This window comes from Mandrillus leucophaeus, unplaced genomic scaffold (assembly GCF_000951045.1).
Source record: "Mandrillus leucophaeus isolate KB7577 unplaced genomic scaffold, Mleu.le_1.0 Scaffold504, whole genome shotgun sequence".
Taxonomy (NCBI): Eukaryota; Metazoa; Chordata; class Mammalia; order Primates; family Cercopithecidae; genus Mandrillus; species Mandrillus leucophaeus.
In genome coordinates, this window is record NW_012105410.1 from 1,736,311 (window position 1) to 1,758,068 (window position 21,758).

Consider the following 21,758-nt stretch of genomic DNA (forward strand, 5'->3'; position numbering starts at 1 on the left):
CCCGCCCTCTGGGGCGAATTCGGCTGCAGCCACGCCCTTGTCCCCCCATCTCGCTCCCAAACGCCCCGCCCATCCCACCTCCCAGCCGCCTGTCCGGCTCCGACAGGCCCCTAACCAGCCCAGCGCTGATCCAGAAGCCCCACCCTTCACGACCGCCCCTACTTTTCCGGCTCTCACGCCTCCCACCTGCCCCAGCCGTCTGGCGGCTCTTCTCCTGGACTCTCCGCCTGGATCCCCGAGCCCCTTTTCTTCTCGCTCCGGAGTACGCGGCTCTTGCGCCCTCTCGCGGCGTGATTTTCTCAGCGCATGGAGTCCTGGACGGATAAAGCAGCACCCATCCCCAAAAAACCGAGAGCTGGGAACACTTCCTTTCAGTCGTTACCTAATCCCCTTAGTCTTTTTCAGACCTTCGCAAAGCGCACTGCCCTTTCTTAGGCCTTACACACAAAAGGAGCTTCGACGGGAACGCTCTCGACTTCCCACTGCCAAACCTATACTCTTATCCGCAGCTGCTCCACCTTCCTGGTAGGGGAAGTGTAGATTGTTTCTCTGGCGTCACCCTGATCCCTCTCTTGAGCTCCCCTCCGGCCTCTGCTTCCGTCTGAGTCTCACATTGTTCTGGGTATTGGGACATCATCCCCTTCCCCATTCCCACCTGCCTCTAGATCCCATTCATCCTCCCGGCCCAACTAACGAATGAGCGAACGAATGAAAATGTATCCGGTACCTATGATGTATGGGCAATATTATTTAACTTATTTTTTTAAATCCACAAACCACCCTTGGGGACAAATATTATTACCCCTTCTCTGTGGGCCGTGAAGGAGAAGTAACTTTGACCACTATGCAAGTCAGGAAATAGCAGCTCCTGCTAAAATTCAGATTTTAGGGTCTTCACACACCATGCTCCTCCAGCCAGCTCTGAGATGCACCCCCAAATTCTGATGAAGGAGGTTCTCGCTCCTTTGAGCCCCCAGTCTCCTCCTTCTCCTCCTTGGGCCTGACCTCGCTTTCCCCAGGAAGAGAGGATAACCTGGTCTGACCCATGCCCCTCCAGTGCTGCCCAGCCTTCTTCAGGCCTAATCAGACTGCCCTGTCCCCTCCAACCCCCACTAGCAAGGCCCCAGGGACACATAGTTAGGTCAGCAGTCGGCATTACCCAGCCAATCCCACTGCCACTGGGTCCAGCCAAGGAGACTGTAGCTGGGCCAGACTAGGCTGGGAGATGGGGCTCAGAGAAGAGAGTCAGGCAGGAAGATAGGAAAGGATGGTAGACACCCAGGGATTGCCTGACTACCGAATGAGAGAGGGAGGACTCAGCTGGGACCCCAGAACCTACTTGCTACTCATATACCCCACAGGATGAAGAGGTCACTCTCCATTCTCTGGGCAGCCTCTTGAGTTGTGGAATATCTCTGTAGCAAGAAAGCACTTCCTCTCACCTCAGGGAGTCCCTCACCTCAACCTCATCTCAGCTCTGCCTGGAGGGGGCCAAGGAGTAAATCTCTCCCTTTTCTCTAGGAAATTGATAAAAGAGAGCCCTGCCGGCCTGTGCCTCTCTGTTCTGACTTATTCTGTGACCTTGGGTAAATCCCTGCACTTGCCTGTGTCTGAAAAGTGAGGAGTGGGTCAGGTTTCCCAAAAGTGCCCTCTCTGGCTCTGGCATTTGACGTCAGACTCTCACCATCTTTAGTATTTTCTTTCTACTCTTTGGGGCAAGTTTTGGTGTGTGCTGTGGGGTGAGTTGGGGAGGGGTGGGAGACAGGAGTCATCCCAGGAGTCACTCTCTCCCCCCATAATGATGACTCCTACCATCTGAAATTTGTACTTTTCCACCTCCCTGTCACTTCTGGGACAGAAACCCTTATTCCATATCACAGATGGGCAAGTGGATAGAGAGGAGTGGAGGTTTAGGTCACGGGCTCCCAGAGTCTTGTGGCTTGGCCTTGAGGTGAGCTGGCTTGGGCCTTTGGCTCAGGAATCCCCTTGGTGGGGAGGCAGGGTGTTTAAGGATCTAGACTGGGTCTCTGTCCAAAGAAAGCTCACCCAATCTGAGAGTGGCTTGATTGCTTCCAGGGCTTCATGAATCCTCCCACCCCCAGCTCCTTATGATCCAGGATAAGACAAAGTTATCTTCCTTGAACAGAAGGGATCTGGAATTTTTATGGTGCTGGGTAATTATGTACAGCAATTTTTAGCCCCAAGATGATTCATCTGATAGGGGGCTGGGAGCACTGGGCACCAGAGTGGAGAGAGAAACCCTATGCTGGCTCACCTTCTGCAGGTCACCCCCTTTCCTCTGGGCCCCAGGCTCCTCACCTATGAAAGGGTAATGAAAACAATAGCCCATTTACCCAGTGAGTGATGGTGATCTAGCGAGGTGAGGACCATGGAATCCCTTGGAGAAATCAAGATGGGAAGGTTTTGAAGGTCACAGGTCATGGCCAATGATGGGCTTTGGTGGGCTTCGGGTACAGATAGTCCCCAGATCATGATGTTTCAACTTAATGACTTTTGACTTTATAATGATGCAAAAGCTATGTATGTCCATACTTTGAGCACACATACAATCATTCTGTTTTTCACTTTCAGTAAAATATTCAATAAATTACATGAGATATTCAGCATTTTATTGTAAAATAGGCTTTGTGTTAGATGATTTTTGCCCAACTCTAGGCTATGGAAGTGTTCTGGGCCTGTTTCAGGTGGGTTAGGCTAAGCTCTGATGTTTGGTAGGCTAGGTGTATTACATGCCTTTTTGACTTATGATATTTTCAGTGGGTTTATTGGGATGTAACCCTATAGTAAATCAAGGAGCAACTGTACTTAAGAGGGAGAGAAAGGATGAGTGCGGGGACAAGATGCAATAGCTCCATGAAGGAGCTGTCTTACGGGGAAATCTGACTCTTCTGACTCCATTGCAAAGTCAAATAGAAACTATCTGAGATTGCCCCCTTTCCTATATAATTAGACCATAAGCACACAGGATTAAATTCTTTATAATATTTAGATCACACTACATTCTCATCAGTTATTCAACTGGCTTTTGCCAAAAAACAAAACAATACAACTAGGACCTTTAAAATAATTCACATCTCATTATATAGTTCTTCTGCCCCCATCCTCCTGCTGCCCCACCACGTAGAAAATCATCATCTCAAATCCTGTGTTCACCATTCTCTTGCTTTCCTTTTTATGTGGTTTTATTGTATCTACATATTCCTTCAAACTATATCTTTTCATTTTAGTTGTTCTTAACTTTATAAAAAGGGCATCCTGTTGGACGTGGTGGGTCACGCCTGTAATCCCAGCACTTTGGGAGGCTGAGGTGGGTGGATTGCTTGAGGCCAGGAGTTCAAGACCAGCCTGGCCAACATGGTGAAACCCAGTCTCTATTAAAAATACAAAAATTAGCAGGGTATGGTGGTGCATGCCTGTAATCACAGCTTCTTGGGAGGCTGAGGCAGGAGAATCGCTTGAACCCAGGAGGCGGAGTTTGCAGTAAGCCAAGACCACACCACTGCACTGCAGCCTGAGCAACAGAGCAAGACTGTGTCCCCCCCCCCAAAAAAAAAGGCATCTTGCTTTACATAATTTGTTGGGACTTCTTTTTTCTTAATATTATACTGCTAAGATTTACCCATACTGTTGCATGCCTCTATAGTCCATTCTGGCCATGTGGACTATTTCAATGTGTGAATATATCACAGTGTATTGATCCAGTGTCTTGCTGATGCACATTTTGGTGTTTCCAGGTGTTTGCTGAGCATTGTGCATGACTCCAGGTACACATGGACAGAAGTGCTTGAGCACAGGGCAGGCAATTGATCAACATTAGGAGGCATTGTCAAGCTGGGATCTAATTTCTCTTCTATGTTTTTTAATCATCTGTGTTTTTTTTTTTTTTTTTTTTTTTGAGACAGAGTTTCTCTCTTGTTGCCCAAGCTGGAGTGCAATCTTGGCTCATCACAATCTCTGCCTCCCAGGTTCAAGCAATTCTCCTGCCTCAGCCTCCCAAGTAACTGGGATTACAGGCACATGCCACCACGCCCAGCTAATTTTTATATTTTAGTAAAGGCAAGGTTTCACCATGTTGGTCAGGCTGGTCTCAAACTCCTGACCTTGTGATCCGCCTGCCTCAGCCTCCCAAAGTGCTAGGATTACAGGCATGAGCTACCGTGCCCGCCCTTGTGTTTCCTTTTATATGAAGTGCCTATTTGTGCCTCTTGCTCATTTTTCTATTGGGTTATAGTATGTTTAGTACTTTATGAAATTTCTGCTCTAACTTTTCTATCCCTCGGTACCCCTGGTGGCTTAGGAAGGTCTAGTATTTTACAGGTAAGGAAACAGAGGCTCAGAGGAGTGAAGGTGCTTGGTCAAAGTCACAGACTCTGTTGCAGCCCTTCTGCACTGAGCTAATACCTTCTGAGGTCTTCGGAGGTTCTGGGCCTCACTTAGAAACCTTTTCTGCCCCTCAGCTAGGTCAGGGCCCCTCTGGTATTTAGCATTTCTTGGCCATGGACCATTCCAGGAGCTCATCATCTCCCTAGTGATACCCTCCTCGCATGGGTCCTCTTTATGATCTGCACTCTCCTCCCCAGCTGTAATGATCCAGGTATGTATGTGTTTCATTATTACCTGTCTCCTCCATCAGACTAGGAGCTCTATGAGGGCCCAGCGTGATACTTGGCATATAGGAGGTGCCCAGTAAGGACTGTTTGCTGGATGAACTGTTTCCTTGTCTGCATCCCAAACCCCTTGGATTCTTTCCCAAGATTAGAGCCGGAACCTGAGCTTATCTCAGAAACACAGAGTCAATATTCATTGAACAAATGAATGAGGGAGGAAGAGGCCAGCTGTGTCCATTGCTAGGACAGATCAGATGCTCCTGGGCTTTTCCCGTTTGGAATGGAAATTTCCCCAAGACAGTCACTGATTCCTGACTTTCTAGCTTCCCAATCCTTGCTCCTACCTCCTCACCCCTACCCCACCCCGGTTGTCTGCCCCCAACTGCCACCAGCCAACTCTCAGCAACAACTTTGTCCTGGAAGCTCCATCCCTGGGCCTGGCCTTTCTTGGAATCTTCCTCCCTCTTCTCTTCTCTGCTTACTACCCCCACTTCCTTCCCTCAAGCCTCTCACTCACCCAACTCCACTCTCCCCTCATACCACCATCATTCAGAGACTCCTGGGCTCCTGCCCTCCACATCTCTGGCTCCTTCTCCTCAGCTCCCTAATCTTGGAGTTCCCAGAACTCCTCCCCTCTTCCCACTCTTTCTTTCACGAAGCCCACCCACCCACTCGAGCTCAAGCTACTTTGGGGTTGACCATTCCCCAGGCTCTGCATCTTTTCTAAGTAGCCTTCCCAGTGTCCCTAGACTTTGTTGATTCCTAGCTCCCACTCCAGCCTAGACCCTGGCCCCACCCTCTGTCCAGGTCACTGCCTGGCCTGCACCTAAGGTTTACCATCCCAGGGTGGAACCCAAATAAATAATGTTATGGGAATAATAATGAAGATGAGACACAAAGAGGTGAAATAACTTGCCCAGGCCGGATGCGGTGGCTCACGCCTGTAATCCCAGCACTTTGGGAGGCCAAGGCAGGCAGATCACCTGAGGTCAGGAGTTCGAGACCATCCTGATCAACATGGTGAAACCCCATCTCTACTAAAATATAAAAATTAGCTGGGCATGGTGGCACGTGGCTGTAATCCCAGCTACTCAGGAGGCTGAGGCAGGAGAATTGCTTGAACTCAGGAAGTGGAGTTTTGCAGTGACCTGAGATTGCGCTATTGCACTCCAGCCTGGACAACAAGAGCACAACTCCGTCTCAAAAAAGTAAAAATAAAAAATAGGCCGGGCGTGGTGGCTCATGCCTGTAATCTCAGCACTTTGGGAGGCCGAGGCTGGCAAACCACGAGGTCAGAAGATAGAGACCATCCTGGCCAACACGGTGAAACCCCATCTCTACTAAAATACAAAAAATTAGTCAGGCGTGGTGGCACGCGCCTGTAGTCCCAGCTACTCGGGAGACTGAGGCAGGGGAATCGCTTGAACCCAGGAGGCAGAGGTTTCAGTGAGCCAAGATCGCACAACTGCACTCCAGCCTGGTGACAGAGCAAGACTCTGTCTCAAAAAAAAAAAAAAAGAAAAAACTAATAAATAAATAAATAAATAAATAAATAAATAAATAAATAAATGACTTGCCCAGCATAACAGAGCTAGTAAATGGTAGAGCCAGGACATATACCCGGATGGTCTGGCTCTGGAGTCTGCACCTTCCATGCTATTCGGCCTCACAAAGGGAAGCTTGGAATTTACCTGTGGGTCACAATTTCGACTCCTGGAAGAGTAAGCAAAGGGTCACAGCTCTCGGAGGTCAGCTGGGACAGTCATCTGGGACTCCCTACAGGGGCTCAGGTGGGCTATGAGCAGAGGCCCTGTCCCCTCCCCTTGCTCTCACTCTCCCCTAGCCCCCATCCCAGGCAGTTGAGAAGACTGGTCTCAGACTCGAAGCTAGATGCAAGGTGGGTCGTATATGTCCTGCTTGGCACGGTGGGGCACCGTACAGGGAATAAAAACCAGCCTCTGTCTTCTAACATACATCGGTCTCACTGTGGTCACAAGTCAAAGTTCCTTCTGTCCAAATGGTCTGCCTCTCCAGCAAGGACACTTTGAATGGCCTCCCATGGTGGGTTGGAGCTGGTTTTCCCACTTCTTCAGCCAGCTGCAACACCAATTGCCATGGTGTTTAACTCCTCCAATGCCCCTTTCTGAATGACCCCATTGCCCAGCTGCCTTGGGGACTAGGCAGGGCTAAAATAAAAATATTGCATAAGTTATACAGTCCTTGTATAGTAACAGTCCCTGCTCTGCCTTCTAAAAGGAAGACTGTTAGCCAGGGGTAGTTCTTGGCTAACAGGTTCTGCGTGGTGCACCAGCAGCCAAGGGCAGGCTAGATTGTTCTACATAAGAAAAACGGATCTGGGAGGAGGGCACAAGGACTGGAGGAGAAGTGATGGGGAGGAGAAATGGGAAAGAATGGCAAAGAATGAGGAGTTGCAAAGGAGTTGCAAAGGAGTAGCTGAGGGCTGCAAAGGAGTAGCTGAGGGGTGGTTCTCAGAGGGGAAGAGGATTTGGTGGAGGGTGTGGGGTCTTTTTTTTTTTGAGATGGAGTCTCACTCTGTCCCCAGGCTGGAGTACAGTAGTGCAATCTTGGCTCACTGCAGTCTCCGCCTCCTGGGTTCTAGCAATTCTTCTGCCTCAGCCTCCCAAGTAGCTGGGACTACAGGCACCCGCCACCACACCCAGCTAATTTTTGTGTTTTTAGTAGAGATGGGGTTTCACCATGTTGGACAGGATGGTCTCGATCTCCTGACTTCATGATTCACCTGCCTTGGTCTCCCAAAGTGTTACGATTACAGATATGAGCCACCGTGCCTGGCTGGGTGTGGGGTCTTGTGTGCTACCATTCCCCTTTGCTGCTTCCTCCAGGGACCTTCAGTAAAGATGCCTTTCCAAGGCTTTTTAAGGCTTGGATCTGTGTTTGACATGCCTCCTTATGAGATGGCCTCAAGGCAGCTCTCCGGGTACCCACAGGTCAGAATGATGGGCCTGAGAGGGCAGGAGTGGAACATGGCAGGAACAGTCTGTCATGAGACCGATCAGTAGGCTTCCAGTGGTGGGACCTCCATGTAGCAGCCTCCTGGTGGCCCTGAGGCTCTCAAGCTGCTGGCTCCTCCATTTAGAGTGAAGCAATGTTGAACAACTGTTTCCCCTCACTTAGGGGCCTGGTGGAGGTACCCCAGGTACAGAGGATACCCTAAGGTTGAAAGAGCCACACTTGAAGAGGTGGATGAAGGAGAGGTGGATCTGGGGCTCATCCTAGCCTTGAATGCTCTGGCCCTACCCAGCTGTTTTCCTGGCCACCCCCTTCCACACACCCAGGTCCCACCCCACCCCACCTATCCCCCATTTAATTGAAACTCACTGTTGCTTTACAGGCAATCTTTTCTTTTCTTTTCTTTTCTTTTCTTTTCTTTTCTTTTCTGAGACAGAGTCTTGCTTTGTTATCCAGACTGGAGTGCAGTGGTGCAATCACAGTTCACCACAACCTCCACCTCCCAGGTTCAAGTGATTCCTGTGCCTCAGCCTCTGGTGTAGCTGGGACTATAGGCGCCTGCCACTACGCCCAGCTAATTTTTGTATTTTTTAGTAAAGATGAGGTTTTGCCATGTTGGACAGGCTGGTCTCAAACTCCTGACCTCAAGTGATCTGCCTGCCTTGGCCTCCCAAACTGCTGGGATTACAGGTATGAGCTACCACGCCCGGCCCCTCAGCTCATTTCTAACTCTGGGTTTTGTACACATCACCCCATGCCTTCTACTGGGAGTAGCTCCAGAGCTGCTTCACTCTCTGCTTTTTGAATTCCTCCTGGCTCAAGCTGATCCCTTCTTTTCTTTTTTTTTTTTTCTTGTTTTTTTTTTTTGTTTGTTTTTTTTTGAGACAGGGTCTCACTCCATCGCCCAGGCTGGAATGCAGTGATGCGATCTCAGTTCACGGCAACCTCTGCCTCCCAGGTTCAAGTGATTCTCTTGCCTCAGCCTCCCAAGTAGCTGGAATTACAGGCACCAGCCACCACGCCCAGCTAATTTTTGTATTTTCGGTAGAGACAGGGTTTCACTGTGTTGGCCAGGCTGTTCTCAAACTCCTGACCTCAAGTGATCCACCTGCCTTAGCCTCCCAAAGTACTGGGATTACAGACATGAGCCACCACTCCCGATTTATTTTAATTTTTTTAGAGACAGGGTCTCCATCTGTCGCTCAGGCTGGAATGCACTGGTGTGATCCTAGCTCACTGTAACTTTGAACTCAGCACCTCAGCCTCCTGAGTAGTTAGTACTACAGTCAGACACCACCACACCAGGCTATTTTAAATTTTTTTTTGGTAGAAACAGGGTCTTACTGTGTTGCCCAGGCTGGTCTCAAACTCCAGGGCTCAAGCATTCCTCCTTCCTCGGCCTCCCAAATTGCTTAGTTTACAGGCATGAGCCACTGCACTTGGCCCCCTGCCTCTTCTAAGAAACTTCCCCTGATTACTCCCTCCATTGGCCTCCCACTGCCTGGAGCATCTGGCCAACTCTTGCCCTTGTCTGGAGGCTGGCTGAGGCACAGCTCCCATTTTCTCGGCTTTCACACTTGCAAGGCCATGTGCCCTCTGCTCCGGCCCCCTGCCTGTCTGCCCAGGGCAGATCCCAGCACAAGGCTGGCCCAGCTGGATATGTATGGAGCATTCCTGGGTTGCACTAAAGTGTTCCCCACTTCTGCTTGCCAAGTTTCCACTCAGCCCTTGACATCTGGCTCAGATGCTCACTCCTCAGAGAGCTCCTTCCTGACTCTTCGGACTGGGTCATGGACACCCTCTGTGTACCCCCTCCCTGCAGCCATGCTTCCCTCTGTCACAACCCTAATGTTGCTGTGCCAGTCTGTACTTCCAGCAGTTGGGAACCTGTATGGACCAGGGCTAGGACGGGTTCTTCTAGGGCCCCAGAACCAACCCAAGCCTGAGCACAAGGTGTCAGTAAAGGCTTGCTAAATAAATGGAATATCACTCCTCTACAGAGAGCTCATAGTCATCCCCCAAAACCCAGCTCAAATGCCCCTTCCCAGAAGCTCTCACTTCCCACTCTCATCTTCCCTCACCCGCTTCATTGGTGACTCAAAGCATGGAACATACCCCTTGATGATAGTACACGTCACACTGTATTTTTGTGAGCACCTTAATGTGGTTTCCCCAGCTCTCTATGGCTGACTAGGACCTCTCAAGTGCCAGGCCCAGGTCTGTCCATCTCCATGCCCACAGGGCCTGGGCCAGAGAAGGGGCTGAAGAAATAGTTTTTGGTGAGCTTCTGGGTCCTGTGAGGGACCTTACTCCATGCCCAGCTGAGCTGAGCTCTAATTCTCTGCATGGTTTGGGGTTGGTGGGGCTCCTGGTGCCCTGGACACAATGGCAAACATGAAAGCTGCCCAGGCCCTGGAGGACTTAGCGACCCTGCCTCTGCCATTTGGCTGTGAGTTTCTGTAGGAGCTCATGTGGTCGTCGGCGGAACTTCTTCTGGGTGAAGTAGAAGAGGATGGGGTCCAGCACGCTGTTGGCGCTGGCGAACGGCCGTGTGCCTTTATAGGCCGCTGCAAAGGCCTCCAACACAGGGCAGGGGACGCCTGGCGTTGAGCGCACTGCCAGGTAGGCTGTCTTGGTGATGTGGAAAGGCAGGAAGCTGATGGCAAAGGCAGCGGCCACCACCACCGCCATGCGGGCTGCCTTGCCACGCCGCTCCTGGGCCACAGGCTCTGCTGGGCCATCCTGGCGGCACAAGCGGCGGGCCAGGAGACAGTAGCAGGCCAGCAGGGCAGCAAAGGGCAGCAGGAAGCCGATGACAGTGAGAGCCATGCCATAGGGCATATAGCGGGTGGCCAGGGCAGGCGGGCTGAGGTCATAGCAGACGGTGCGGTTACGCTGGATGCCTGTGGCAGCAAAGACGGCTGTGGGCAGGGACTGGGTTGTCACAGCCAGCCACACGGCTACACACACTAGCCAGGCGGCCCGGCGGCCCCCACGTTTGTGCCAGGGGGCCAGCGGGTGGCAGATGCCCAGGTAGCGCTGGAAGCTGATGCAGGTGAGGAAGAGGATGCTGCCATGCAGATTGGCGTAGAAGAGGAAGCGGACCAGGCGGCAGGTGAAGTCGCCAAAGGGCCAGTGGTCACCTTGGGCATAGTTGTAGATGAGCAGGGGCAGGGAGCAGGCATACAATAGGTCGGCCAGGGCGAGGTTTAGGGTATACACAGCTGTGCGAGTCAGGGCCCGGCGGGACGTGCAGATCTGGGTAATGACACAGACGTTCAGCGGCAGGCCAGCCGCCAGCACCACCGAATACACAGGTGGCAGCAGCAGTCGCTTGAAGTTCTCGCGGTAGACACAGGTGGTGGGTGGCAAGCCCAGAGCCTGTCCTGTGCCATTGTCCCACTCCATGGCTGCTCAGGTGAGTTTCCTATATTCAGGGAGGCTGGGAAAGCAATACACAGCCTGTCAGTGACATGCTCACTCACCACCCAGCAGGCCCTGCCCCTCCTCAGGCCCTGATCTCTGTGTCTGAACAGTGAGGGCACCAACTTTGTCAACTCTGCTACTCTAACCACCCCATGAAGCCCCACAGAGCCCTCACTTCGAGAAAATTTGTGATACAATAAAGCTCACGCTTGGGAACAATCTGATTCATTTTGTGTGTGTGTGTGTGTATGTATATATGTGTGTGTGTGTATATATATATATATATATTTTTTTTTTTCCTTCAGCCTTCCAAGTGAACTTCTATTCATTCTTCAAAGCCCTGATCATATGTTTCTTTCTCTGTTAGTGGAGATTGATGGACTTGGGTTTGAATCCCAACTCTGTTATGTATTTGCTATGTGACTTTGAGGTGATGATTTCATTTCACCTAAGAAAAGGGGGAATGTGGCGCCTGCCTCTCAGGGATGTCAAGAGGTTAGAAGCACTAAATCATGCTGTGCAGGGCTGCCAGGGGCTCCCTGGGGTGTGGAGACTCTGGTCATGGTGGATCCGCATGTCTCTCACAGACTGGGACCTGCCTGAGGAGAGGGGCCAAGTCCGGTGTCTCTCTGGTCTTAGTCCAGGGTGTGGGGCAGAAAGGGCCCTGATAACTCTTAGTTAACCAGTATGAAGGGTCCACACACCAGGGGCTCACTGAGGACCGCACCCATCTCCTCAGCCTGAACTCCACCTTTCAAAGCCATGGTTCTTCTGGCAGAGGTCTTGTTATCTGTAAAATAGGGGAAGGAGGTGATACCCAGTTCCCCAAGGCCTGGTTCCACTTGAGGCTACAAAGGCAGGTTTGGCAGAGCCTCTGACAACACAGCGCCTGCTAGTGCCCAGAGTGAAAACAACGTCCCTGAAGGCGGATGGGTGAGGGACCAAGTCATCTGTTTACTTTACAGAGATGGAAATCCAGGCACAGTGAGGGGCGGGGACTGCTCCTTTCTTCGTAAGTCAGAGCAGAGTCAGAACCAGAACCCAACTGCCCAGTCCAGAAAAGGCAGCTTAGTGTAGCCCACAGACATGGGATGTAGAGTTTACATGACCAACTTCAGAGTTAGGCAGGCCTGGGTTTAAATGTTGCTCCCCCACTTACGTGCTGTGTGAAACAGGTCATGTCACAGTGTCCTCATAAGTGATGTGGCCAGCGTCCTCATCAGTGAAATGTGTGGTGATGACATTCAGTAGTGCTCAATAAATGCCATGCTACATCTTGTCCCTCCTCTCATTCTTTCGGGCTGGGTTTTGGGAGAGCCAGCAGCACAAATACCCTAAGGGGTTCCCTGATGGGGTAAGTCTGACTGCTAGACACTCACCTCTAAACTGACATTGCCATATTACTGGTGTCTAGAGAAAATTTACAACTAAAATCCAATGGGCCTTTGAGATAATGAATCTAATCCTCCTCTTTTCCCATTTTACAGATGGGAAAAATTGAGGCCCAGAAAAAATATGAAGTCCTGCAAATGGACTCAGTGGGTGGTAAAGGGTTCAGGCAAAGTATATGGACTCTGGTCCAGATGCTTAGGTTCAAGTCCCAGCTATGCCACGGATGAGCTATGTGGTCTCGGGCATACTAGTTAACCTCTGTCCTCCAGATTCCCCATCTGTAAATGAGATGAGATAGTACCTGCCTTATAAGATTGTTGTGAAGATCAGTGCCTGGCATGGGGCCAAGTGTTTTCTGTTCTTAATATACCTACTAAGTAAGGTTATGGGATTTAAAAAAGTTATATTAGAGAAAAATACATTCTTCCCAACTTACAATTTCATTTTGGTGAAGCTATTTTACCCCAATTCTGGGCAAAATGATAATGTTGGATTCTCTGTCTGCAGCCCACCTCCCATGTCACCCTCAGTTACCAAAGATTCTTTGTGGGGCTTTAGACCGTATGCTAGGAGTGCTGGGTGCCCAGCTAGGACAAGGTAGGAACGACGAGGAGACCAGAGGAAGAAACATAGCAGCCCCCCACAGCATAGCCATGAAGCCAGGATGAGCACAGGCAAAGAACGTCCGCTCATCTCTTCATTCATTGGTTCGGGCCATTCTCATTCACATGTTCATTCTCTTGTTTCCACATGACAGGGATTCACTGAGTCCTCTCTACCAGCTAGATACATGACGGCATAGTGTATAGGTGGACATGGAGATACGGGGATACAGATACAGATATGCTAGTCTGATGGAGGAGACCAGTGTGAACCACCTGGTGGAAGAGACTTTTCAGAGCAGAATGAAAGACAGAGCAAGGCCTGGGTGGTTGACCAGGATTTCCATGGGTGGAGAAGGGTGGGAGGACACTCCGGGTGAGGAGGAAGGTTGAGGGACACAGCACCCCTCTACCGTGTTCCCCTCCTCACCATAACCCTCTGTTCTTGCAGACCAATCTCCTCTCACACAGGGTCTGACAAAGAAATCTGAGGAAAAAGAAAACTGCTGGTTCCGTGGGGCTGGCCTTTGAGACGCAGCCTCTGCCCCTCCCTGACCCCTCTCCTCACACAGGGTCTGAGGAGACCAGTCTGCAAGGGAAGAGGGTTGTGGTGAGGAGGAGAACATGTTAGAGGGGTGCTGCATCCCTCAACCTTCCTTTGGGAGGCCTTCACCCTCAGATCCCACCCCCAGGGACAGCCCTCTGTCTCAGATGAGTGGGGACAGCAGTCTGCCACTCGCACACCCTGGTGAGACCGATCCTCCTGGGACCCCCTCCCCTCCCTCTTGGAAGGAGGCAGAGGGCTGCAGGAGGGGATCCAGTGCACAGCTGTCTGGGAAAACCTTCAGGGCTGTGTCAGGAAAGAGGCCTGACCATCACCCCGGCTCCTTTGTCTATTTTCTGAGGACCTAGGAGAGCTGAGCTGTTGTCCCAGTTCCTGGCAGGGGCTGGCCTCAAGGAGGGTGCTCTTGGCTCCCACCTCCAGGCAGCAGCTGACCTTGGCGCTGACATCTGTCACTAGCTCTTGGGTCCTAAGTTCTGGACCAGACCAGACCCCAGCCTCTTCCTGGGCTGGACTCTGCCCATGGTGCGGGGGGCTTGCTAACAAGTGGCTCTGACTACATCCTTCTCTCCATTCCTCTGCCCTTTGGGGGAAAGGCCCAAACCCTTTTCCTGACATTCAAGACCCCTGCCAAGCCCTCCAGCCCTATCTGAAGTACACCAGGGCCACTCTGCCCTTGCCCCTTCCTCTTTCGTCACACATTCCCAAGACGTGGAGACTCCCACATAGCCAGTGGCAGCCAGAGAGCCAGACTCCCTCTCCAGCCTCCCCATCTCCACTGTTCCCTTCACACAAAGTGCCATCCAACTAATCTCCATTTATCAAAACCCTAAGTATCTATCTAGCTCCAGATCTCACCTTGCTTCTTCCTTTTTTTATCCCCCCAGCTGGGTGGAATCCCTTCCTCTGGGCCTCCTAACTCTGTGGGCCTCCTTTAAGTCAATGCTGAACCCAGCCTTCCTGCCCAAAGTCACAGTTCCTTGTGTCCACCCGCCCCCCACCCCCCACAACCCCTGCACTGGTCCATGGCCCCAAGATGCACTGACACTCACAGGCAGCCTCCTGTCCCTGCAGCACGCTGGTGGTCCCAAGTGTGTTGGGGCAAAGGGAAGCCAGACCTGAGGCTCCCCACTCTCCTGCCCTCAGCTAGGCTGCAGCTCATCTGACAGGGTGAGCAGCTTCCTCTGTTTCCTGGCAGGACTGTCTCTGACTAAAAGAGTCTCTGTGGGGGCCACCGGCTCCCTGCCATCCCCCACACCACGCCTAGCGCCTGGCGGAAACTGGGCTTAGAGGAGCAAGGAGGTGGAAAAAAGGCGTCCTTCCCGGAACACTCCTCTACCCCAGCAGGGGAAAGAGGGGGATGGGGCAGAGGAGGAGGGGTAGGGGAGAACCAGAGGCTGTCAGCCCCATAGAACCAGCAATTTTCTTTCTGCTCAGCCGTCTCTCAGTCTTCGCAGCTGTCAAATGGGTAGGGCAGTGATTAGAGAGCTCGTGGCTCCTCCTTTAGCTATAACACTCAGAGCCACGGGGTGTCCATTCCTCCTCCCAGCCATTCACTCCCCCATCTAGCCTTCCTTCCCTCATTCAATAGGTCACTCACCAACATGGCCATCTACCCATCCCTCCATGTGGCAATCCACTTATGTACATACTTACTCAGCCCCCTTCTCCCTCCCTCCTTCCCTCTTCTCCTTTTCTCCACACACATTTATCGAGTACCTACTATGTGTCACCAGATCCTCCTACGTTCCCCCATTTCACAGCGACTGCTTCTTCCACACAGCAGGTGCAGGGTGCATAAGGAGTGATGGACATGGGCTGTGGAGATAGATGTGATGCCCCTGAGGACCCAGTTGCCTGTGCCACATCCTCCCCATCCCCTCCTCACCACCAAACTGGCCTCAGAGCTGTTAGGAGACCAGAGCAGGAGATGTGGCTCCTCATTGTCCTGGGGAGGCCAGATCCAGAGTGGGAAGCAGCATTCCAAGAGGGCGACCTGGAGGAGGTAGGCTTTGATTTGGAGCAGCTGAGGTAGCAAGGCGGGTGGCAGGGGAGGATTGTGTGGGGAAAGAATGCTGCCCTGGGAGTTTGAGGCCCAGGTTCTTACTCCACCTTTGCCCCCAATCACTGACTAGATAAGCCCCTTCCCTTCTCTGAGCCTCCTGGGTAGAATATGGTCATACTGACCACCAGTGTGCTGGGAGGATAAAGTGCCACTCAGGGCGGCTCATCTTCTACCCTGGGAGGTGCAGAGGAGACTCTTAGAGCCTAGAGCATCAGAGCTGAAGGTGCCCTTAAAGGCACTGATCTCACCCCAAAGCCATTTTTACAGGCAAGGGGATTGAGGAACAGAGTGGGAACCCAAAGTTTGGATCACACTGAGAAAAATCAGGTTTGAACTTCTGATAAACACTTGGTCAGTTGTGCACAGATTGAGCACCTACTGCTTGCTTAGGCCTGTGCTAAGAGGTCACTTCTGCCAGCTGAGTGTGGACCTCCTGGTTGGATTTGACCTGTGCTGTGGCCCAGGAGAGCAAGATGGCCTTCAGCTCAGCAGCCAGTCCTTTGCTGGGTCCTTGGGACAACCTCCCACAGCCACTCCCAGCAGGCTGGGTCACTGTCCCAGGAATGGGAACAGATCTGAGGGCTCCTGGGAGGTGTTGTCCCCAAGGCAGGGCAGGGCAGGGCTTGGGTAAGAAGCCTAAGTGGTCTCAGTCCCTGCAACCTGGATGGATGGGAAACACAAAGCTGTCCCTATCATGTCTTATCCGCCCAGACGTGCAGATCTGGAGACCCCTAATCCCACTGCTCCGCTCAGATAAGGGCACTTGGACTAACCTCAGAGGGGAAGAAAAGGCTCATGGGGTCCCACTTGACAGATGGAGAAAGAAACTAAGGCCAGCTGCCCCTTCCCCACCCTCTTCTCAGGGGTTCAAGGGCATACAAGAGGACTGGCCTGGCACCTCAACAACCACTGAATACCCATTACCCACTGGCATTTTAGTTCTTTGCCTTCCTAACAGAGTCTAGGTTTGAGGGCTCTCAGGACCTTGGAACTACAGCATCCTAGGGCTTGGGACTTCAAAGAATTTAAGGATGACTGAATCGGAGCCAAGGAACTGCCCTGCTCTCACTGGGCCTTAGCTTTGCCCATGGACCTGGCTAGGCCTAGAGGAGGGGACGGGGCCTGGGAGGGAGCACTCAGGTCTGAGGGGTCATGGGTGCACCTGGGAGGGAGTAACCTGTAAAGCTCATGGAGAAAGCATGTCCGCTGCTGGGCACTAAAGGACCAGAGGGACCTGGACTCATAACAAGGCTGAAGAGGGCATCACAGGCAGGAGGTCCACTGTGGGCAAAGGCACAGAAGTGGGGAATGAGCTTAACCTCTGTGAGAAATTAATAAATATAAAAGCTAGAGCAATGGATGAGCTCTGCAAAGAGGGGGCTTCAGATGAGATGCCTGAGAGGGGCTGGCCCATCACGAAACCTCCAACGTGGAGCCTTCTTTTGGCAGAGATCCTCCCTCCTTGGCCTCCCAAAGTATTGGGATTACAGGCATGCACTACTATGCCCGGCCACGGCCAGTCTCTCTCCCTCTTTCTTTTCCTTCCTTCCTTCCTCTCTCCCTCCCTCCCTCCCTCCCTCCCTCCCTTCCTTCCTTCCTTCCTTCCTTTCTCTCTCTCTCTCTCTCTCTCTCTCTTTCTTTCTTCTTTCTTTTTCTTTTCTTTTCTTTTTTCTTGAGATGGAGTTTCACTCTTGTTGCCCAGGTTGGAGTACAATGGCACCATCTTGGCTCACTGCAACCTCTACCTCCCAGGTTCAAGTGATTCTCCTGCCTCAGCCTTTCAAGTAGCTGGGATGTACAGGCATGTGCTACCATACCAGGCTAATTTTGTACTTTTAGTAGAGATGGGGTTTCTCCATGTTGGTTAGGCTGGTCTTGAACTCCTGACCTCAGGTAATTCACCTGCCTCAGCCTCCCAAAGTGCTGGGATTACAGGCGTGAGCCACCGTGTCTGGCCAGTGTTGTTTCTTAAATGCCTATTCTGTGCCAGATGTTTTATCTGCAGTCCTGGGCAATTTGGTGGGGGGTGGATTATTCCCTCCCCTTTACATATGAAGAAACTAAGACTCAGGAAGGGCCAGTGAGTTTTCCAAGCTATCCCAGCCAGGTGGCATTTCAGTACGTTCTTCTTGACTCTAAGGCCCCCTTCTTCATTGTTCCCCCTAAGTTGGAGCTCAGATGCTCAAACCAGGGGATTCTCAGGGGAGTTGGGTCTTTCCTGCATTGAGACCCTGTAGCCATGAGATGGCACCAGCGGACAGCCAGCCCCACTCTGTCACACAGCCAGGGAGGGGTGAGGGCAAGGCTGGTCTGACCACAGTAGGGGGCCTCCCCTCAGGGCTGGCACTGAGCAGCCTCCGGACTGGGTTTCCGGTCTCATTTCCTCTTGACCCACTCCCCAACCTTCCTTCCACTCACCCTCCCCAGATGAGCTCAAGCTCTCATTCTCAGGTCCTCACCCTGGTCAGTGTGGTCACAGGAGCCACTGGGGACATGGCAAGGACAACAGGGTCAGCACCAAGCCTTATCTGTCTGAGGTAGAGGCCCTGGCCCCGGGCATCCACCACCCATCTCCACCCCAGGTACACCTTTGGCAAAACACGGCAGCCCCTCACCTCACAGCAGGGACGGCCTCTTCCAGTTTCCTTTTTTCAGTTGGGGTAACAACCATGGTGTCAGTTCTAGAGCAGGAGCAATTCAGTATGGACATAGGAAGAAATGACAAGGGGCCCAGCCCTTCAGGCTGCTTAGATCCTATGGTCTCAGGATAAACTTTACGTGACCCCAGAGCCTCCCCCATCCCCTGAGGCCTTCATATCTAGCAGGGATGAGGGGATCTGTTGGCCAGAGGCAGGAGCTGGAAGCCTGAGTCACTGTCTGCCAGCCAGCTCAGGCAGGAACCAGCTCAGACCAAGCTGGATGTGGAAGAGGCTTCCTAACCTTGGCCTGCCTGCCTGCTGGGAAATAAAGGCCTGGAAACCCCCTTGCTGGGCCCCTGACCAGTGAGTTAGCAGCAAGGGCACAGGATGCCAAGGGTCAAGAGTTAGCTTCCTTCCCCTAAGGAGTCAGACAGGCTGGGATTGACCACCAAATTGCTGTGTGACCTAGGGTAAGCCACCTACCCTCTCTGAGTCTGAGTAAACAGGGCTACTTATGGTGCCTACCTACCATACAGAGTCACTATACCCTCTGTGCCCCAGTCATCAACCCAATCCTGACTCTGGAACTGCCTCTAGCCTGAGGCAGGGTTGCCCTGGAGCCCACCTGAGGCCAGCTTGAGGCCAGGTTCCTAATGCAAGTGCCTCCCTGGCACCCAGACGACAGAGGGCGGGAAGCATAGTCCTCTCACCTGGAGGAGTTCTGGTCCTACCTGTGGCATCTGGCTGGCTCCAGAATGACAAACCTGGCAGAAGAGAACATGGAAGGCAGGGACTCTGATTTCTCTTCTCCTTTCCCACTTCCCCTTCTCACTTCCCGCTCAACAGGAATTAAATCTAAAACTGAAACAGCCATTTTCAGTGAAAGGAAGAGGAAGCTGCAGCTTTGGGGAATTTGGGGGTTGGGGCTGCTTCCTTTGGTTTCTCTCCAGCCTCTTCAAGCTTAGCAAAGATGGAACTTACATCTCCCAAGACCCCACTATGTATGAGGGGCCCCAGCTGCCCAAGAGTGCACCCAGAAGCCCCACCACAACCTGGACACATGTATTAATTGAGCACTGATGATGAACCAAGCATTGTGCAAAATGCTTAATGTGCCTTGTCTCATTCACTCTTCAAAACTACTGTTTACACTTTACAAATGAGGTGACTGAGGCATCGCAAAGTTAGCAAGAGGTTCTTTCTTGGGAATGTGAATGAAGAGGGTTAGAGATCACACGGCCCCAGTGGGCACAAGGCTGAGAGGTCAAGGGCAGCCCTGAGACTGAGGAACTGTGGATAGCACAGAGGCCCAGGGAGCAGCTGTGACAGGGCAGCCCCCAGTGAGTAGAGGGACGGCCTGTGGTGCCCAGCCGTTATAAGTCCACGCCTATAGGGCCACCGCACCTTCCACCCAGTGCTCTAGGAGATCCCCAGGGTCTCCTAAAAAACTCTCCCCTGGAGATAGTTGGAGAGGCTCTCTGTGCCTTGCTTGGACCACCAGGCCATCCCATTTGTTTGTCTCCTTGTGGGAGAGGCTACGTGGTTCTCCCTTCAAGAAGGAACCTGCTGCTTAGCTGCAAGTAGCACAGTTGGCTGATGGCCTCAGTTAGTGCCTTAAGGATCTGCCCATCCTCCCAGATAACCAGGCTTCAGTCTGTGGGGGAACAGATGGCCCAGGTCCAGCCACCTGGCCAGCCTAGCAGTCATTGTTCAGCCCCTCTGTAGCTTCTTCCCACTCAGTTCCCAGATCCGCTCTTATGATGACGACCCTGCCCTCTGATTTTCCTTTAGGGGATCCTCCTTCTCCCATCTAGAGTCTTGGGGATCTGGGAGTGATGGGTCTGTGATTGAAGCCTGCCAATGAGAGAAGAGTGAGCCCCTCAGGCCTGTAACTGGCTCGGGGTGGAGGAGTGATCTTCATTGCATGCCTCAGAGTCAATTCTGGTGCTTTTACTGGGGCATCGGGAAGGAGACAGGTCTTTCACAGCATTTGCAAAGCTAGTAGAAAGCGAGGCAGGAGCTGCTGGAGCCAAGTGAACTAAGTTCCAGGCACTGTCCTGGGCGATGGAGATACTGCCACCAGGGAGAAGACTGTCCACATAGAAAGCCAGGGAATGGCAGAGATGATAGACAGGGATGCATCGTTTCCTGAGAACAGCACTGAGTGCCTGGTTTCAGCTGTGCCTGAGGTTTTACCTTTGGTGTCATGAGCTGATAAACTCCCTTTTTGCCTCAATCCATTTAACCTCGGATTCTGTCACATGAAACTAGGAGTCCTGCCTGTAGATCTGCACCTTGTGCCCAGGAAGAGAGGTGGCATTTCCCTATGGGAAAACTGAGGCCAGTGAGGTTAGGAACTTGCCCAAAGTGCACTATAAACCCACCATGACACCCTGATCCTCAGGAAGAGTAGCCTAAGAAAGGACAAAGAAATGGAGGTCAGGGGTCAGGGCAGAGAAGACCAGCCAAAGGGGCAGTGTCAGACTCCCTCCCTTTCCTTCTCTAACTGTGCTAGGAACTGGGGACAAGGTCTGCTTTGCCTCTGGGGCCTCAGAGAGGAGTACAGGCTTTGGCTCCCAAGAGGCACTGGGAAATGTTGGATGATTGGATCCAGTCTATAAAGATGAGTCCCGGGGCTCTGTCCTTGGTGCTGCCTGGTTCCATTTTTTTTTTTTTTTTTTTTTTAAATCTTTGTTTTGGCTGATGTGGAGATTTGTCAAGCAGAATGAAGGTAATGGGTTCAGGAGTAGCACCTCTGAGACTACTTGGGTCCCCCAGTCCCCACCTCAGGAAAGGCAGGCCACCAACCCTGCCAAGTGGCTATTGTGGGTTATGATCCTGCCCATTTCCCAGGCAGACCCTGAGGCTCGAAGGTAGGCAGTTTTGTCCACAACTCGTACAGGTAAGGTTTGGCTGTGGAGGGAGAGCCTCAAGGAACTCCTCCCCTCCCGTGAAAGGCAGCCCCTGGCTTGATTCCTGCTCTGATCGTCCCTAGCTCTTCCTAGGGCCTGAGCCCACCTGGCAGTGATAAGACATCCAGCTGGACCCAGGGGTCAATGACAGGCCTCTGAGTTCCAAACAGTCAAAGCTAGGGAGGCCTTAAGGTCATCCGACCCAGAGGTCTCCCCACCATCCCCCCAGGGAAGGGGGCTCTCTGAAGCCTTCCTGATTGGGCTTATTTGGCCCCTGCCTGCATACTTCCCATTACAGAGAGCTCACTCCTTTCCTAGGCCACTGCATTCCACCTTGAGAAAGCTCACTGGGAGATATGCTTTGTCACACCAAGCCCCGAGATCTGTCCCTAGTGACTGCTCTCCCACACCGGTCCAGCTTGCCCCTGGGGCCATAGAGCTTGGCTGCCCCAGGACACCCTGCAGAGATTGTCCCAAGACCATCCATCTATTGGTTTTCATTCTCACCAGGCAATTTCAGGCACATGTCCAGGCCCCAGGA

At 52.2% G+C, this 21,758-nt stretch overlaps 1 protein-coding gene across 8 annotated transcripts in view; it reads right to left on the reverse strand.

Moving 5' to 3' along the window:
• Positions 1–8,945: 8,945 nt before the first annotated feature.
• Positions 8,946–21,758, reverse strand: part of P2RY6 (pyrimidinergic receptor P2Y, G-protein coupled, 6) — a 33,875-nt gene continuing 21,062 nt past the window's right edge. For 4 of the 8 annotated variants that reach the window (XM_011996219.1, XM_011996217.1, XM_011996220.1 and 1 more), the window contains 2 exons: positions 11,750–11,835; positions 9,742–11,061 (listed from right to left, as the gene is read on the reverse strand). In XM_011996219.1, the coding sequence (XP_011851609.1) occupies positions 10,041–11,027 (987 nt within the window). In that variant the 5' untranslated portion in view covers positions 11,028–11,061; positions 11,750–11,835 and the 3' untranslated portion in view covers positions 9,742–10,040. Of the gene's footprint in view, positions 11,062–11,747; positions 11,836–14,653; positions 14,793–18,125; positions 18,156–21,758 lie in introns of those variants that run through there. The other 4 variants (XM_011996223.1, XM_011996222.1, XM_011996221.1 and 1 more) reach the window with 4 other exon arrangements.